General features: G+C 45.4%; 1 protein-coding gene and 1 pseudogene across 2 annotated transcripts in view; both read left to right on the plus strand.

Annotated features, from left to right (window-relative positions):
- Positions 1-404: 404 nt before the first annotated feature.
- On the plus strand, positions 405-886 carry LOC113219867 (annotated as a pseudogene).
- A 980-nt stretch (positions 887-1866) lies between these two features.
- The window catches only part of LOC111529185 (protein-glutamine gamma-glutamyltransferase 5), a 37122-nt gene continuing 26665 nt past the window's right edge, over positions 1867-12323 (plus strand). Inside the window, exons 1-3 of one of the 2 annotated variants that reach the window (XM_023196083.2) lie at positions 1867-1950; positions 9124-9303; positions 9410-9655. In XM_023196083.2, the coding sequence (XP_023051851.1) occupies positions 1941-1950; positions 9124-9303; positions 9410-9655 (436 nt within the window). In that variant the 5' untranslated portion in view covers positions 1867-1940. The remainder of the gene's footprint in view (positions 1951-9123; positions 9304-9409; positions 9656-12323) is intronic. The other variant, XM_023196084.2, reaches the window with a different exon arrangement.

Consider the following 12323-nt stretch of genomic DNA (forward strand, 5'->3'; position numbering starts at 1 on the left):
GGATGGGGAGATAGGTGACAACCAAGAGAGAGAAGTCTCCTCAGCCCAGGAGGAGTGGTCAGTACTGGCAGGGCTGCAGGAGGCCTTGCAATGTAAGAGCAGGAAAGGCGCCCAGTGCCCAGCCCTCAGAGCCGGGAGGTGAGCGTGGCGTCAAGGCAGCCGTGAGACAGAAGGCAGCCCACAGCGGGTGAGGGGTGGTGGAGGCAAAGCAGTGGGCCAGGAGCTTGGCCGAGAAGTGGAGTTGAGAGAAAGGGCAGGGGCTGCCGGGGAACTGGGGATGAGAGTTGAAGGTGGATGTGCTGTGTTAAAATAGTGAATTGCATTTGTGCACATATACCCTATAAGCTATAAGAGGTGAGTGGGGTGTGGACCATGGGCTGCCAGGGTCGGTGAAGGATACCAGGATGGCTGGGTGAAAACTCGCTCTAAAAACCATTGACTGGGTAGCTTTTGCAGAGATGATACCCCGAAACCAAAAGGCCACTGCAAATTCCCTGAAATCCTGGAATGAGACCTTCACCTCCAGGCTGGCTACTTTACCTGAGAATCCACCAGCTATTGACTGGGCTTACTACGAGGCCAGTGAGGCCAAAGCAGGCTTGGTGGATGACTTTGAGAAGAAGGCTAATGCCCTAAAGTTTCCTGTACCAGAGGATAAACATACTGCCCAGGTGGATGCTGACGAAAAAGAAGATGGGAAAACGTGTGCTGAGTGGGTGTTGCTCTCAAAGGCAGGATTGGAGAGTATGAGAAACAGCTGGAGAAGATGAGGAACTTAATTCCATTTGATCAGTCCACTGAGGACTTGAATGAAGCTTTCCCAGACTCCAAATTAGACAAGAAAAAGTATCCCTATTGGTCTCACCAACCAATCAAGAATTTATAAAATTAAGTCCAGGAAGAAGCTCTGGCCCTTATATTACACCTTCTGGACATTAAAAATAAAAATAATTATATAGTTTTTTTTAAAAAAAAGCTGAGAGGAGACAGAGAGAATTGAAAATACAGAAGGGAGGACAATGCTGGTGAATGACGTTCCCAAGAGAGAAGGACCCACAAAGCAGGGGATGTGGGGAGAAGTGCCCAGGGCACAGAAAGCCAGGGTGGGCACGGGGGTCCCACCCGCTCCACAGGCAGAGCCCTTCCCTCTCCTGTCCTCTCTCTCCTTCCACCTGTGCTTTTCTCCCTACGAAAGGGCTTGTGCCTTTCTTCCAGGGATCAAGGCCCTTGCTCACCCGCATTCCCTCCCTCTCACCTATTTCCAAACCTCCTCCACAAATTTTCCCAATTTTTCTTTCTCTATTTCATTTGTGATTATTTGCTTTTATTTGTGATTTGTCCTGGACCTGCCAGGTCTCACGCAAGACAATGCCACTGCCAAAGCTAAATACAGTGAAATCATATCAAAGGAGATTCAGACAGAGTGGGTTCTGTTTGCATTTAATGTTCAGAAAGTGACTTTTCAGGATAAGAGAAAGGCCTTGGTTACCTAGCAGGGTTCTCAGCTCAGTGAGGTGCTTTACGGTGTGAGCAGAGTCTTGGGACCCTGATGCTCCTTCCAGCAGCCCCCTGCATCCCTCAGGTGGGGCCATCAGCTCGCTTCTCCCTCCTGACTTCTCCACCACAGCACAGTACCTGCCTGGGAATGCCCTATTGCTCAAGAGCTATCAAAGGCCCACATGGCACAAGGCTGTGACAGTTCACCAGCTTCCACACCTCTCAATCCAGCAACACCGCCAAGAAAAACCCGAGGACAAGTGAGCAAACCAGTTGTGATCTGCTTGGTAATCAGGTGGCAGTGCAGCAGTCCAGCCCCGCCTTCGGTTCTCCTGGAGTCTTCCAATGGAAGGGGAAGCAGACACTCTGGCACCAGTTTGCTGAAGCTCCAGACCGCCCAGCTGTTCTGTGGGGAGCATCCCAGGAACCAGAAGGCAGCCACCATGGCCCAAGGTAAGGAAAGCCCCTGTGGCCACTGGAGTTCAGGGATAAAGAGGACACAGAGAGACTGTAGGAAGTCAAGGGGTGGAGGGTGTATTCAGAGAAATAAAGAAGTAAATACAGAACTGAGTCAGGAAAAGCAAGAACCCCAGAAACCTCAGTATTCATTGGTGGCTTGAGAACCACCAGCGTAGAGGCTGACAGGTAAACACAGCCACACAGCTGCACGCTAACATGCCTGCCTCCGTAGCCAGGTGGGACAGGGCAGGACCAGGGATGAGGGGGTCACGGTTTCTGTCCTTCTTAGCTACTAGCTGACCCTTTGACATTGGACAAGTCACTTCACCTCTAGTTTCCAACCCTCTTGCCTGAAAAAGGAGGGATTGGATCAGACAATCTTGAAATTGTCTTCCAGCTCTTAAGTTCTCTGAATCTTCATATCTTCTCTTCTTCCTCCATTTCAGAGGGTCTATTTCTTGCCTTAGCTAATCTTCCCATCGCCAGCCTTCTCGCTATATCATCCCCCTCTCTCTGGAAAGAGCTGCTATGAAGATTAAATCGTTAGTTGAAATCATTCAGAGGAATAAGCTTTCAACTTCCTCTACAACTGTAACAGCCTTACCTTTATTTATTACTTTTTTTTTTGAGACGGAGTCTCATTCTGTTGTCCAGGCTAGAGTGCAGTAGTGTGATCTCAGCTCACTACAACCTCTGCCTCCCAGGTTCAAGCGATTCTCCTGCCTCAGCCTCTCGAGTAGCTGGGATTACAGGCACGCGTCACCACGCCCAGCTAATTTTTGCATTTTTAGTGGAGACGGGGTTTCATCGTGTTTGTCAGGCTGATCTCAAACTCCTGACCTTGTGATCCTCCCGCCTCAGCCTCCCAAAGTGCTGGGATTACAGGCGTGAGCCACTGCACACGGCCCCATATTTATTACTTTTTGTGTTTAAATTTTTGTTTTAAAATTTTCATAACTTTTATTTGCACAAGAAATATGGGAATACATAGTTGGAGTAAAGTAAATCAATAATTATAGATATAGTCTATCTATAGACTATAGACTATAGTCCTCTGCCTGCCATCCCCAATGGCAGCCTCATCTCCAGAGTGAACACTGTTACCTGTCTTTTGTCTGCACATATACATTCAGACATATATTTACTCAATGTAATACATAGGATTAGCATGTGTGGTCTTTTTTGGTATATCCATGGTATCATCATGTTGTGTGTATATTTCTGCAACTTGATTTATTTCACTACACAGTATGTCTGGGAGCTCTGTCCACACCGGTCAGTACCTATAGATCTACCTCAACTTTTCCCATAGTATCAGTGCAAGTAATTTCTAATCCAGTCCCCTATTGATGGGCATTTAGGTTGCTTTCAATTTTCCAGTTACAGGAGCAATATTGCAAGGAACATCCTTATCATGCCTCTGTGTGCTCATGTGGGAGAGTCTTTCTAGGATAACTACGAAGATCACTTACTTTAAAAAGGTTTTCTACAATCTCTGTTTATTTCCTGATCATTTCACCCAATTCTCTTCTCACCTCAAGGAAAACAAATATGCCCAGTAGTCAATGAACCTCCTATTTGAATAGATGGCACCTGGGCTGAAGACTCATCCCTGTCTTAGGCAGGGATTAACATGGCCCAGGATGTCTCTAGAGAATGGAATTCTGCCCCAGCACTTGCTGCCAGGCAGATGCTGCCATGCCTGCTGAGTAGCCCGAGTCATGTGCCCAACCTGAACTGCAGCCAGTTAGTGCTGTCTAATCAATTGGTCTCCAAAAGGGGTGAGCTTCTTTTTCCACTATTAGGTAAAAGCCAAGTGCTTTCTTAGCTGGCAGTGGGTGTGGACATTTGTTGATCATGAGTGAAAGTCAACAGTGGGCAACAGCTGTTGGGTGATGGGAAGAGCACTGGACTGGGCTCAGGAATCTGGTTTAACCGTAGGTAAGATATTTAACCCACCTGAACCTTAGTTTTCTCATCTCCAAGTGTGGATGACATGACATTTTGTCCCTCCAAGGATGTGATGAAGATTAAATGAGATAACTGTCCTAGCGTACCTGGCACAGTGCCTGGCACATAGTAGATAGGCCCTCAATAAGATGTTGATTAAATCTGAAATCTGAAATAAGTACAGGGTGATTTTGCAAAAGATACAGAATTCTATTCAACCTAGCAAATCTGAGTGCCTACAATATGCTGATCATTATCCTTAATTTCTTTATAATGAAAAACTATTTTATGAAAAAGATGTGTGTTAAAGTAATCAAAAGCACTCAAAGAGATTTAAGACAAAGTTTAATACTTATTAGAGTATTTTGGTACAATTTGGTTCATATTTGTTTATAATAACTTTATTGAGATATAATTCATATACCATCAAGTTCACTTTTATAAAGTCCACAATTCAGTGGTTTTTCATATACTCACAAAGTTTTGCAAGCATCGCCACTATCTAGTTCCAGAACATTCCATTACCTCAAAAAGAAATCCCATACACATTGGCAGTCACATCCCATTCCACCTTTCTTTAGCCCCTAGCAAACCCTAATCTACTTTCTGTCTCTATGAATTTGCCTATTCTGGACATCTCATATAAATATAATCATATAATATGTGTCTTTTTATGTCTGACTGACTTCTTTCACTTAGCACAGTATTTTCAAGGTTCATGCATATTTGGTATGTTAAGCATTCCTTTTTTAAAGCCGGATGACATTCCTTTGTATGACATATCATTTTGTTTATCGGTTCTTCAGTTGATGGAAAATTGAGTTGTTTCTACTTTTTGGCTATTATGAATAATACTGCTATCATTATTCAGGTATTATGTGAACGTGTTTTCATTTGTCTTGGGTATATACCTGGGGATGGAATTGTTAGGTCATATGGTAACTCTTTGTTGAATGTCTTGAGGAACTTCCAGACTGTTTTCCAAAGTGCTGCACCATTTTACAACCCCATCAGCAATGTATGAGGATTCCACTTTCTCTGCATCTCCACTAACACTTGTTATTATAGCCATCCTAGTGGAGGCAAGATGGTATCTGATTTGTATTTCCCTAGGACTAATGATGTTGAGCATCTTTTCATGTACTTATTAGCCTTTTGCATATCTCCTTTGGAGAAATGTGTATTTAGGTCCGTTGCCCATTTTAAATTTGAGTTGTCTTTTTTATTGTAGAGTTATATGAATTTTTTTAAAAAGTATTCTGGATATAAGTCCCTTACCAGATATATGATTTACAAATATTTCCTAACATTCTGTGGGTGTTCTTTTCACTTTCTTGACGATGTTCTTGAAGACAAAAAATTATTATTTTGATGAGGTCCACTTCATTTGGTTTTTCTCTCACTGCTTGTACTTCTGCTGTCATATCTGAGAAACTGTTGCCTAGTCTAAGATCATGAAGACTTACGTCTATGTTTTCTTCTAGGAGTTTCATAGCTTTAGCTTTTATGTTTAGGTCTTTGATCCATTTTGAGTTAATTTTTAATAAGTGGTGTGAGTTATGCATCCAACTTCATTCTTTTGCATGTGGATATCCACTTGTCCCAGCACCACTTTTTGAAAAGAGCATTATTTCCCCCATTGAATTGTCTTGGCACCCTTGTCAAAGATCAATTGCCTGTAAATGTGAGTTTCTCGCTAGACTCTCAGTTCTATTCCACTGATCTATATGTCTATCCTTATGCCACTACCACATTGCCTTGATCAAGAAGTGCCACTCCTCTAATTTTGTTTTCACTTTTCAGTATTGTCTGGCTGATATGGATCCCTTGTATTTCCATATGAATTTTAGGATCCACTTGTCAATTTCTACAAAATGGCTGTTGGGATTTTGTTAGGGGTTGTGTTGAATCTGTAGAAAAACTTGTTATTTTAATGATATTGCCTTCCAATCCATGAAGATGGAATGTCTTTTTATTTATTTAGGTCTTCTTCAATTTCTTTCAATGATGTTTTGTGGTATAGGTTTTGCACTTCTTTTGTTAAATTTACTAAGTCATTCTTTTTGATGCTGTTATAAATGGAATTGTTTTCTTAATTTTATTTTCAGTTTACTCTTTACAAATGTATAAAAATACAATTGGTTTTTAGATATTGATATTGTGTCCTACAACCTTGCTGAATTCATTTATTAATTCTATTTTTTTGGCGGGTTCCTTAGGATTTTCTATATACAAGATTATGTCACATGTAAATAGAAACAATTTTACTTCTTTCCAATCTGTTTGTCTTTGATTTCTTTTCTTTTTCTTTCTTTCTTTCTTTTTGCCTAATAGCCCTAGCTAGAACCTCTAGTAGAATGTCAAATAGATGTGACAACAGCAGACATTCTTGTCTTGTTCCTTATCGTGGCAAGAAAGCATCCAGTCTTTTACTATTAAGTATGGTGTTGGCTGTGGGCTTTGGAGTGCAGTGGTGCGATTTGGCTCACTGCAACCTCCACCTCCCGGGTTCAAGCAATTCTCTGCCTCAGCCTCCCGAGTAGCTGGGAGTACAGGGGCCCACCACCACGCCCAGCTAATTGTTGTATTTTTAGTAGAGATGGGGTTTCACCATCTTAGCCAGGCTGGTCTTGAACTCCTGACCTTGTGATCCACCCGCCTTGGCCTCCCAAAGTGCTGGAATTACAGGCGTGAGCCGCCGCGCCTAGCTGGAAGTCCCCTTCTATTTTTAGTTTGTTGAGTATTTTTTTCATGAAAGAATATTGGATTCTGTTGAATGCATTGGTTCACTTTTAAAAAGTCTAAATACAACCAAGACAAAGCAGCTAAGTCTCTGTACTTATTGGCTTATATCTAGAGGCAAAAGACAGACACATAAAAAAGTAGCTAAGAAAAACATCTGGGGCCAGGCGCGGTGGCTCATGCCTATAATCCCAGCACTTTGGGAGGGCGAGGCAGGCGGATCACAAGGTCAGGAGATCGAGACCATCCTGGCTAACCCGGTGAAACCCCGTCTCTACTAAAAAATACAAAAAAACTAGCCGGGCGAGGTGGCGGGCGCCTGTAGTCCCAGCTACTCGGGAGGCTGAGGCAGGAGAATGGCGTGAACCTGGGAGGCAGAGCTTGCAGTCAGCTGACATCATGCCACAGCACTCCAGCTTGGGCAGCAGAGCGAGACTCCGTCTCAAAAAAAAAAAGAAAAGAAAAACATCTGAACACCTCATCCTAATCCTTACATGTTTATATAAATGAACACATGAGCCTGGCATGTAAATTAACTTGTCAATTAAGCAAATGAGCGATTCAGTTAAGTGTATAGCTCAGTAGGTGATAGAAAGAAGGGTTGGCCAATTGAGGCAGGCTTCATAGAGCAGGTGGGTATCGGAGGAGAGTTGGAATTTGGTTAGAGAGTGAGGGGCCATTCTGAGTTGGGGCTATAACAGCAAATACAAAGACAGGGATTTGCTTGGGGATAGATTGGCTAGAGGAGAGGGCCAATGCTGGGAAGGATGAGAAGTGAGAATGCAAGAATAAGCTAAGGCCAAGTATGAAAAGTCGTGTCAAGTTAAGGAATGAACCTTTTATATGATAGACTGTAGGAGATCTTAGAACTTGTAAAGCAAAAAAATGGCATGATTACATTGTCTTGAGGAAAGGTAATCTGATAATGCATTAAGAGATGGGAGATGGAGAAAGAGACAGGAGGCAGGAGACCTCATGGAGGCTATTACGGTCACTAGGTATGAGAAGACATTGGAATTATGTGAATGTGGAAAGGGATGGATAGACACTAGAGATATTTTAATTGCAGGCATAAAGAGAGTTAGTGACATGTGAATGGGCATAAGCTGAGAAGGAAATGGGTGAGCCAATGGTGATTTAAAGGCTGTGAGCCCACCAGGTGACTGGGACCATGGCAGAACCATGGTCAAACATGGAAAAATAAAAAACAGACCCTTCTGGCAGAGACTAGTGAGATCAGTCTGTGTTTTAGCAGAGTCTCCAGAAGGTTGGGAATGGAACTTTCTTTGACTGTCGTCAGCATCCAAGCTCCCAGGGCACTGAGCACACGGCCTGTGGTGGTCAGAGAGCCAGCAGATGGCCGGTGGCTCAAGCCTGTAATCCCAGCACTTTGGGAGGCTGAGATGGGTGGTTCACGAGGTCAGGAGATCAAGACCATCCTGGCTAACATGGTGAAACCCCGTCTCTACTACAAAAATACAAAAAAACTAGCCGGGTGAGGTGGCAGGCACCTGTAGTCCCAGCTACTCGGGAGGCTGAGGCAGGAGAATGGCGGGAACCCGGGAGGTGGAACTTGCAGTGAGCCGAGATCCGGCCACTGCACTCCAGCCTGGGCGACAGAGCAAGACTCCGTCTCCAAAAAAAAAAAAAAAAAAAAAAAAGGAGAGCCAGCAGATGGCTAAAAGAAGAGCAGCTAGCGGCCAGGAACGGTGGCTCACACCTGCAATCCCAGCACTTTTGGAGGCCAAGGCAGGTGGATCACGAGGTCAGGAGTTGGAGACCATCCTGGCTAACATGGTGAAACCCCCTCTCTACTAAAAATACAAAAAAATTAGCGGGGTATGGTGGCGGGCACCTGTAGTCCCAGCTACTTAGGAGGCTGAGGCAGGAGGAGAATGGCGTGAACCTGGGAGGCAGAGCTTGCAGTGAGCTGAGTTCGCACCACTGCACTCGAGCCTGGGCGACGGTGTGAGACTCTGTCTCAAAAAAGAAAAAAAAAAAAAAGAAGAGCAGCTAGTCCAAGAAAAGTTAACCCCAGGGCAGCTAAACCAAGGAGTAGCTCCCCAGACCTGGAGGCTAGTACAGGGGCAAGTGAGACTGTTAACTTGAGTCCAAGAAAGTGGATGCTCGGGTGAATCTGAAGCCATGTGAGGCTGAAGGGAGCAATCAAACTTGGCCAGGTCTACAGAAGGACTTGGACAGAGGCAGAAAACCATGCGCCTCCGGAGTGTGTAAGGGAGAAGAAGATAGAGGGTCAGAGAGAGAGGAGAGGAAGGAAGAGGAACCTGCATGCCTGGAACCTCATTAAATCCTTATCCTCACCCTGGCAGGCTGATCTTAGGGACTCTATTTTACTGATGTGGAAACTGAGACTCAGGCTAAGTTACTTTCTCAAGTTTGCAGAACTAGTAAGTGGTAGGTAGGATTGGCTCCACAACCCCACTCTTTTGTCTAACCCTGGCTGCCCCATTGCAGGGCTAGAAGTGGCCCTCACAGACCTCCAGAGCTCCAGAAATAATGTGCGGCACCACACGGAAGAGATCACTGTTGACCACCTCCTTGTTCGCCGGGGCCAGGCCTTCAACCTCACCCTGTACTTCAGGAACCGGGGCTTCCAGCCGGGCCTGGACAACATCATCTTCGTGGTTGAGACTGGTAAGAACCCCAGCTGGCTCACAGGGACTAACTGTGTGTGTCTGGGAGGGGATTTTCGGGGGTTTGGAGGTCGCCATAGAGGGCCTCAGCTCTACTTCCCTCCTAGGACCACTGCCAGACCTGGCCTTGGGGACTCGGGCTGTGTTCAGCCTGGCACGCCATCACAGCCCCAGTCCCTGGATCGCCTGGCTGGAGACCAATGGGGCCACCTCCACAGAAGTGAGCTTGTGCGCTCCTCCCACGGCGGCCGTGGGTCGGTACCTCTTGAAAATCCACATCGACTCCTTCCAGGGGTCTGTGACGGCCTACCAGCTTGGGGAGTTCATCCTGCTCTTCAATCCCTGGTGCCCGGGTAAGGCAGGGTGCCCATGCAGGGCCCTCCTTCCTCTTCTGTCAGTGCTGCCAGAGAGACAGGCTCAAGGATTTCTAGACCCGGCTCCCGGGCCACCCAGAGCCTCCCAAATTCCCTGCACTCAGCATCCGCCCCAACCACCACGAATTAGGGCAGAAAACCTTGCTATTCATTTACTTATTTAGAATTTTCAAGTTATAAACCAAATCATCTTTGCTTAAACAGAAAAACTGTTACAATTAAGTTTGTTCATGAATAACATCTACCTTCATCATATATTTTTAAGTTAACTAGAGTTTTTTTCGTTATAAAAGTAATGAATGTACTTTGTGCATTAAGTATTTATGGAATGAAGGAAAGGGTTTAAAGAAAAGAAAGAAAAGTATAAAGTAAAAAGTAAAGTCTCCCAGTCTCTAAGTTCCATTCAACAGCAGTTCTATTCTTCCAGATTCCATTCACCTTCAACCTTTTCTTTTGTAGTTTTTCAAAAGTGTTCTATGCTTAATCGAATACGTATGCCTCTCTGTGTGTGTGATTCTACAATACACAGCATAAGTGAGATTATGTAATACATACCATTCTCCAGCTTCTTTTTTTTTTTTTTTTTTTAATTTAACAATTCAACTTTGGGCACATTTTCCTATCGGAGCATTCTTTTTAACAGCTACAATTATTCCACTGTTTGGATGCACTAGATATTTTTAACTAGTCCTCTATGGGCATTTTGGCTGTTTCCAGTTTTTTTTTTTTTCTTCTTCTTCTTCTTCTATAAAAAAAGGTCACAGTGAATCTCTCAAACTACCTGTCTCTCAAGCCCTGACCTCTAAATCTAGTTGGGGACAGGGCTAGATACATAGGCAGACACAAGGACACGATGTGGGCAGAAGGGATCAGGAGTAGAGAATGGATCTGCTGTGCCTTTGAGCAGAGGCCAGACTCCCAAGTCTGGCTTCTGACTTAGGGGACGATCCCCTTCCCATCTTCCCTCTCTTTCTACCTTCTCCTCCAGCCTTATCCCAAGGAGGCCTCCTGGGTCACATCAGGACCCAGAGCCCTGGCTGGGTTCTAACGCCTCTAACCACTTCCCACTTCCCTGTCCCTGAATAGCTCAGAATGCTCACCCATCAGCCAGGTGGAGAGACCCTGCCGTGGGATCCAGGAGGGCCATTCGACTGTTTTCCCTGTCTCTGTCTCCTCTCTCTCTCTCTCTCTCTCAGGGCCTTCTGAGCAGTGGGGAGAAAAGCATTAATGGTGGGGCCTTCTCTCTTGAGCTTGTGCCACACCCAGGCCCTGGGGAGACCCAACACTGGGCCTAGGGTTGGTGGGGGCTGAAGTGCCCTCTGGTGCTGCAGGATGGGAGGGTATTGGCTGGGAAGCCTCACCCTGTAGCTCAAGCCACTGCTGGCCCTGGCTGAAAGGAGAGGGCTGTGTGGTCTCAACCATAAACCTGCAGCTTCTCGCCACACTGGCCCAAACCCTCAATAAAATACATCTCAGCAACGAGGCCTCCTGCACCAGCCTCCTATCAGGCTGTGTCTGAGGCTGCCTCTGAGGAGGGCCCCTTTCCCTCAGGGTCAGGCAGAACTTCCAGACAGTTCCAGAACCCTGTGAAGAGGACGTCTGCACCCATGGCCTTTTGTTTGTTTGTTCTTAACTTTAAAAAGATAATTTTTAACTTTTATTTTAGGTTCAGGGGTACATGTACAGGTTTGTTATGTAGGTAAACTGCACATCACAGAGGTTTGGTTTGATATACGGATTATTTTGTTACCCAGGTAATAAGCATATTTCCTAACAGGTAGTTTTTCAACCCTTACCTTCCTCCCACCCTTCACCCTCAGATAGGCCCCTCAGATAGGTCCCATTACTTTCAATGGCAAAAACTGCAATTACTTTTGCACCAACCTAATGTTACGATATTTTTGAATCGGCTTCAAAACCCTCTGTTCATATGGGCAGCATGTGTATGTATGTGTATATATATATATACATTCATGCTGTAAACATGGTTCATAGTCTGTAGAGACTTCATGTATCACATACAGATTTCCATGTCCATGTACACGATTTTGCTGCCTTACGTCTCTACGGTATGGAATTCCGCAGTGGAGTTGTACCGAAGCTAACTAACTACTCCCCAAGAATAGGGCGGTAGGTGGTTTCCAGCTTTGCAGTATCACAAACGGCACTCAGGTGAACAGCTTAGTGTCTAAATCTTTGTGCACATATGAAATGCTTTGCCTGGATTAAATACCTACAAAAGGAATAATGAGGTCAAGGCCAACCCTTAAGGTCTGGTTTGCTCTTTTCCAACCAAGATTAGTATAGCGGAAAGAGCACAGAATATGGAACCAGCGGGCTGTGTTCAATTTCCAGCTCTGGGCTGGGCCCGGTGGCTCAAGCCTGTAATCCCAGCACTTAGGGAGGCCGAGACGGGCGGATTACGAGGTCAGGAGATCGAGACCATCCTGGCTAACACGGTGAAACCCCGTCTCTACTAAAAATACAAAAAACTAGCCGGGCGAGGTGGCGGGCGCCTGTAGTCCCAGCTACTCGGGAGGCTGAGGCAGGAGAATGGCGTAAACCCGGGAGGCGGAGCTTGCAGTGAGCTGAGATCCGGCCACTGCACTCCAGCCTGGGCGACAGAGCGAGACTCCGTCTCAAAAAA

The sequence above is a fragment of the Piliocolobus tephrosceles genome, unplaced genomic scaffold (assembly GCF_002776525.5).
Source record: "Piliocolobus tephrosceles isolate RC106 unplaced genomic scaffold, ASM277652v3 unscaffolded_110, whole genome shotgun sequence".
Taxonomy (NCBI): Eukaryota; Metazoa; Chordata; class Mammalia; order Primates; family Cercopithecidae; genus Piliocolobus; species Piliocolobus tephrosceles.